At 50.4% G+C, this 7,028-nt stretch overlaps 1 protein-coding gene across 1 annotated transcript in view; it reads left to right on the top strand.

Annotated features, from left to right (window-relative positions):
* Positions 1-544, top strand: part of Atp1b3 (ATPase Na+/K+ transporting subunit beta 3) — a 20,897-nt gene extending 20,353 nt beyond the window's left edge. The window contains exon 5 of the mRNA XM_023713066.1: positions 37-544. Coding sequence (XP_023568834.1) covers positions 37-404 — 368 coding nt within the window. The 3' untranslated portion in view covers positions 405-544. The remainder of the gene's footprint in view (positions 1-36) is intronic.
* Positions 545-7,028: the final 6,484 nt, after the last annotated feature.

The raw sequence follows: 7,028 nt of genomic DNA, 5'->3' as shown, positions 1-7,028 counted from the left end.
TTCCTGATTCCTTACTTGAAGTGTGCAGCGGTATAAATGATCCTAATTTTGGCTATTCCCAAGGACAACCTTGTATTCTTGTAAAAATGAATAGAATCATTGGATTAAAGCCTGAAGGATCACCAAAGATAGACTGTATTTCAAAGGATGAATATCCACCAATTCTATCAACTTATCCTAATCATGGACTCATAGACTTAAAGTATTTTCCATATTATGGAAAGAGACTGCATGTGGGCTATCTCCAGCCACTGGTTGCTGTCCAGGTCTCCTTTGACTCTAACAGCACCAAGAAAGAAGCAACGGTAGAATGCAGAATCGAGGGATCAAAGAACCTAAGAAATGAGGCCGATCTTGACAAGTTCTTGGGAAGAGTTGTCTTCAAAATCACAGCACGCGCATAGCCTTGAGTAGGATGTCTCCGCCGAATAAATGTTGTGTTGTCTGTCTTCATTGTGTGCCCGCTGGACCTGCCAATCTAGAATTCTGAGACCGCCCAGGGAAGGTGGCGCTGCCCAGCCCGGGGCACAGCGTAATGTGCTTCCAGATCGCAGTGTTCCGTGTCCTCTGAAATAACTGCCTGCTGCTCTGCTGCCCTTTGAACCAGTGTCCAGTCGCCACACAGGGACCGGTGAACGCCTGATTCCGAGCGTGTGGGGTGGGGGGCTTGTCCTCTTTTTTAATGTGGTTTAATTGCCAAGTGTCTAAAGCTCAGTGTGCCGTGCAATGTAAATATTATGGATTTAACACTGGTTAACTCAATTTTGATGCCAACAAGGTTTTAGGGGTTAAATAGTACCTGGCCAACATTAAGAGACTGGCTGCAAGGAGCAGGGTGGAGAAGCTCTAGGTGAAGAAGCAAACAGAATAAAAGTGGATCTGAAAGTGTTATCTTGGTTTTTTTGTAAAATTATTTTTTACATGCCGAATTAGTCTGTGGATCTTCTTGATCAAGAGCACAAACTTTTTGTTATAAAACATGTTTTTAAAAAAGCTGGTAGGATTATTTTCATGTTGGAACCAAGTCTCTTAGAATGTATTTCAGACCATAGTGAAAGCGTTTTTAGGTTAGAATGAATATGCACCTAATTTTTTATGAAATTAAATTCATGAGTCTTAAATTGTATAATAGTTTGTGAAATATCTTGTTACTGCTTTTATTTAGCAGACTGTGGACTCTAATAAAAAGATTTAAATTGTGAAATATAAAAATTGGAACTTATTTATAGTTTGAAGCCAAAAATTGAAGTTTTACATCACATTCTTTGGTGTCGTATTCCCTGCTTCGGTGTTGGGTGTGTGCTTGATGTGGCTCTGGCGTCACTTCCTCCCCTGGAGGCAGTGCAGTTCCCATATGTTCTGCGGGTCTTTTCTTAACCTTTTTGTTACTGTTGCTTTGTAAAAAAGAAATCGGTATGCATAGTGTCCTGTTGATTCAAGCCCAAGCTGGTGAGTCAGCCCAGCGCAGGAGCAGCTGCTGACTAAAGTGAGGTGTGGAGTGGCCCTGGCACGGCCTTGGTGGCGGGCACCTCTGCCTACAGTCACCCAGCTGGTGTGGCGTTGTGCTTATTGCTCTGTTGCCAAGGTCGTGCAACCACAGTTTTCTCTGCAAATGTCTTTGCAACTGAAGAAAAATGGCCCTTGCCGTTAAACTTAATTTGAGATTTGATTTTCTTCTTTGTACTACACTTAAGAATGAAAACCAAAAGGTTGTTAAAATGGAAAAGAATCTCAGACCTACAGCAAGGATGTTGTTTTCGTTGGCCGTTTGAGCAGCTCCTCAGCAGCTAGCAAATTTGACTCAGGACTATTTGATTAAGTATTCCTGTGGGGTTTGCTTATTGAAATGTAATATGGATAGAATTTTTTTTCTTTCTTTTTTTTTTTTTTTTTTTTTTTTTTTTTGATGAGCTTGAGCAAAAGCAAACCAAATTCCTAATATTAAAACAATTGGGGATGTATAGTAATGAAATGGGGACATGCGTCACTAGAGCACCGTTTTGCCGGCGCCCAGCTGCTACGTGGCCTCAGCTGACCCTGGCTCTTCTCCCACCTTCATCTGTGCAGTTAGCTCTGTCCCAGTTCTGTGGCGGGGAATGTGCCTGGCTTGGCCCCCAAGAAGATGGGAACACACGGTCTCCGATGAAAAGCAGGAGGGAGCAGGAGTGTTGACAGTCCCAGCAGGGATGCAAAGGTTGGGGCCAGGCAACAGCTCACTTGAGTGAAAAGGGCCCCAGAGAAGCAGCGCTTGCCCTCGCCGAGGGGGAAGGGCCAGGGCCAGGTGTGGGGCGGTAAGGGGTGGCGGGCCTTGCGTTACCCTGTCTCCGCGGTCCTCAGAACTTAGGGTGTGCAGAGGCCCTCAGCTGCCCATGTCGTGTCACACTGCCTGTTCACAGCGACGGCTCACACGACACCACAGCAGCTTTGCTTCCATGACAACTAAGTCTAACAGGTGTGACACTGGATGAGAAAGTGGTCGGTTTTGCTGGCTGGTACAGGGCATTTTAAAGCAGTATATTGTGTTCCTAAGGAAATATGCTAGTTTTCTTAGATTGCCAAGATGTTCTAAATTTGGGGCACTTAAAGGGAAGCTTGACTGTTGTATTTTGGTCACTCAGAGGTGACAAGTTGCGTATAATTCAGTCTGTCCCGCTTTGCACGTATGGGCTTAGTGCCATCCATGTACAGTGCCTTATGCCAGGATGTTTGTACACTGACGTTTGCATGCTTCTTGCCACTGAGCTGGGTCTGCATGCGTGGGGGAAGACCTATTGGCTTCAGGAGTTTGAGGCAAGAGAATGGCCGCTGGGCTACACAGTGCAGGGCTGGCCAGAACTGCACAGCAAGGCCTTGTCTCGGAAGAGTGTAAGATTATCCTGGGCTTCTGCCTCATCACAGAAGACGGAAGCAGCTGCAGGAAGAAGCTCCAGGCACACTTGGACACAGCGCCCCTCTCTGCGAGGGATCATGGCTGAAGAAGGGAATGTCGATTCTGCCCGTGGTTGGTGAGCTGGGAGCGCAGGCCCTGGCAGCCCTGCGGCAGAAGCAGAAGCTCTAGCCAGGCCACGCTGTGCCCGACTCTGCAAGTGGGAGAAGAGCCTTTGGGGCAGCTCAGCAAAGCTGGGGTGCTCGTCATCTCACTCCAGATTCTAGACACAGCCTGAGCACAGGTGCCGCCACCTGTGATCTCAGGGATCCGGGTGCAGAGGAAGCGCTGCCCCGGCAGAGCAGCGCTGCAGGGCTCCAGCTTCTGACAGGGCTCCTGTAGCCTGCCTAGCTCCTAACCGGATGGGGAAAGCTAAAAAACTCACCTCATCACTAAAAAAAGTACAAAGTTGCTGTTTTGTCACTTAAGACATTTCATTTTAAAAATTCATTTTAGAGCCAGGGAGATAGCTCAGCAGCATAAGTGCCTCCCTGGTGGGGGTGAGATGCTGAGTTCAATCCCTGGTACCAAAATAAATTAATAATTCATTTTATTCTGGGCATGGTGGTGCATACCTATAGTAAGCACCTGGGAGCCTGAGGCAGAAGGACTGCTGTGGGTTCAAGCTAAACTGGGTTATAAAATGAGTTCAAGGGCAGCACAGGGGCTGGCCAGATAGCTCAGCAGACTAAAGCACCTGCTTAGGCAGGTACAGGGAGCGGGTTCGATTCTTGGTAGGCCTTGCCGGGCCCCGCCCCCCCAGGGTGTGCTGAAGCAGCAAATGAAGCTGGACGTGGTGGTGCAAGCCTGTAATCCCAGCGCCCGGAAGGCTGAAAACAGAAGAATCACTGTGACTCCAATCTGTAGTGAGACCCTGTAGACCCTGCAGACCCTGTACTAAATACATTAAAAAAAAAAAAAAAAAAAACCTGCACTGCACAGTAAAAGCCTGCCTCAAAAGGACAAGAAGTCAGAACTGACAGAGGCTCCAGGAAGGGCCCTATGGCTACCTCGCGGCGGCGGCCCTGGTTTCCTCCCAGATCCATTCCTGCCAGCCTTGGTCACAGTACCTTTTGTCTCCCATTTCCATGGAGAGGTGAGTGGTGGGCCTGCCCAGGCACATGGGGCTTTGGATGCACACGTGGGGCCCCACAGAGCCTGCTCAGTGCCGCTGCCAGGGGCAGCACTCGCCCTGGGGATGGCATGCTGCAAGGACTCAGGCCTGCGGCCACTTGGAGAGAAGCCCCCTGAAAGGAGGGCAGTCACCTGCAGACACTGTCTACCAGGGAACCCCTGTGCTATTTTGTGCAACCATTCCTACTACAGACCTCGGGGCCGACCTCCTCCATTCAAATCCAGAGAAGGACCATCCTGCAGCCTTTCTGCCCACTCTGCTGAACATGAGATGAATCATTTGACTTGGATTTGCTTGCATGAATGTAAGCCACACTTTCCAGACCTGAAGGCTGTCATGAAGGGACTGGGAGCTGCTAAGTTCTTGCTGTGCACCTTGGAGCTATAGTGCCTGGGTTTCAACCCTTTCTGGGTACCCTGCTGGGGCTCTGCCACTGTGGCAGTAATTGAAACTTTCTCGGGATTTGGAGTCTAGGAATTAATGCCTAGGACAGTGCCTGGCAGTTAGTGTCACTCATGTCTTAGCTCCTCATCACTGTTACTTGGGAGCTAATGATCTTCCTCCTTTCCTGCTCTTTTCTCTCCTAGCAGTGTCTGGGCCCGCAGCAGCACTGGAGTCTTGCTCAGGGTCTGGGGGTTTCTTCCTGTCAGACCCTACTTGCTAATTCCAGGCCTCAAAGTGCCATCCCCAAGGAGGCTGCAGCAAAAGAAGCCAAAGTGGGGAGGAGGTATGGACTCTGGAAAAGTCCCCAGAGGGCCACCCACAGCCCGCAGATGCAAGCGGGTGGCAGAGCAAGAGGAATGCAGGCCGGCTGGCTGGTGTAGAAAGCGCTCTGGGCGGAGTGGGGCAGAGAGCCTGGATTTGGGTCAGCACTTCCCCACCTGCCACCCCCACAGCAGGGGACTGGCCACCACGGCTTCCATGGTGATGGTGGTGGTGGGGATTGGGGGTTGCATGCAGGGCCTTCTCACTAAGCTACATCTGCAGCCCATTTTTAATTTTTATTTTGAGGCAGGGTCTCACTAAAAGTTGCTAAATTGCCCAGGTGGGGCTTGATCTGGCCACCCTTCTGCCTCGACCTTCCAGCGTGGAGATTGCAGGTGTGCACTGTCCTGCCTGGCAAGGCCGTCCTGATCTGGCTTCTCCTCATCTGTTTTTGACAGTGTTTTCTCAATTTCTGGAATCAGAGAAGTTAAACCTCATTCCCTTCTGAGCTTGCTGGCCTCCTTGGACAAGTGCTCTTGCGATAACAGCTGCTGACGCCCAGGATGGAAGAATCCTGCAGGTGGCTGGCAGGAGCAAGTACTGACCTGGTGGCTGGAAAGGAGCAGCCGCTTCGGTATTAGAAATGTAGCTCTGCTGGGGGCTTTACAAAAATATGTAACCCTCTTTACTTCATGCTCTCTCAGGTTTATAGAAAATAAACTACTAAGGCCCGTGGCAGGAAGAACAGTGGTGCCGTGTGCAGGAATCTGGCTGGTGGGACAGCAGCCTGGGGTCGGGTCCCTGAACGGCTGCGGCACCCACAGGCAGGAGCCAGCAGAAGCTGCACCCCTCTACCCGAGTCCTTTGAGTCAGCTTTTGTTGCTACTAGCAACCAGTGGGTTCTGAGGCCAGGCAAATGCCATTGATACAGATGACTTCAGAACCTCACAATACAATATATGGGAAACATTTTCACTCAACCTGTGAGATGTCTGACACGCGGAGTTGGTGTTCTCTAAAATCAAACAATGAATTCTAGGAACAATGGATGTAAAGAGTAGGGAATATTTATTGAGAATAGAAAGCTTCTGCCTGAAAGGGATAGGAAGGGACGCCTGGAAAGCATGTCGCCCAAGTCGCCACTTCTCAGGGGAAGTTTTATAGAGCACAACCACGTTGGTTCAACATGGGCTGCAGCTATGCTCAACCAATCGGATTACAAGCTTAGGTAATGCAAGTAGAGTGGGCTTGGAAAAATCTAAGATGCTGTCAGGTAGGGGATGCACTGGGGAGCTGGACGCCCACCAAAGGTGACCGATGCCTAGCCAGACCTTATCAGACCAGGCGTTTGCTCTTACCTTGCCTGGTAAGGTTCTCCTTTAGTTCTCCTGAGGCCTGGCCGCTAGCTGCTGGGTCCCAGCCATAGCTGTGGCGTGGTCTCGATCTCTCCGAGGGCCCATCCCTGTCTGAGGGCCCATATATTCCTCCCTAACTTGGCTGTCTGGCACCAGCTCTGCAGCATTATAATCTCCTTCACCTTGTGTTCTCTTGAATCAGCCCAGCAGGAACAAGGATAGACTCCTACAGTGTTGTTGTAAGACTCTTTGGTTTATGTCTTGTGCTCTGAGTAACTACTTTGAAGATAATGATACACAGTGTGTTAACTTTTTATTCTTATTTTGTTATAAAATTTTGTTTTTCCATAAAATAAAAAAGGGGGACCCTAAGTGACCACCGCCAAGCACTGCAGCCACTCCGGCCCCACCCTTCCGCACCACCCACGGGATCCTGCAGCTCCTGGCCCAGTCAGTGCCTGCACGCAGATAATCTGTGGGTGTCACAATCTTCTGTGTTCACTGCACTTGTAGGGCTTCTCCCCAGCCTTTTCCCTTTGTCTCCACGACCCACCGACCCACCGGGAGTGGCCCAGCTGGCCCCAGCAGGCCCCTGCCCTGTGGCCAGAGCCCAGCTGTTGGGGCTCCAGAGCGCTGGGGCTGGAGGGCTGCGGCAGCCTGTATTGAGCTCGCACCTCTGCACGGAGATCTTTAACTCAGGAGTTGTGCAACTGCTTCTTGAGCAACTTCAGAAGTGCTCTAACAAAGCGCATCTCTCCCTGCAGGCAGGGGACCCCGCGAGCTTCAGGCCTAAAGGCCTGGGAGTTGCAGTGGCACCCTCACTGCTGAGGCCCTATGCCAGTCCTGGCCCTCCCGGCACCCCAGAGCACGGTGGCCCAGCACGTACAGGCCTCTCAACTGCACCACG

This window comes from Octodon degus, unplaced genomic scaffold (assembly GCF_000260255.1).
Source record: "Octodon degus isolate 3935 unplaced genomic scaffold, OctDeg1.0 scaffold00028, whole genome shotgun sequence".
In the NCBI taxonomy this organism is placed as follows: domain Eukaryota; kingdom Metazoa; phylum Chordata; class Mammalia; order Rodentia; family Octodontidae; genus Octodon; species Octodon degus.
This window is presented reverse-complemented; position numbering and strand designations above follow the sequence as displayed.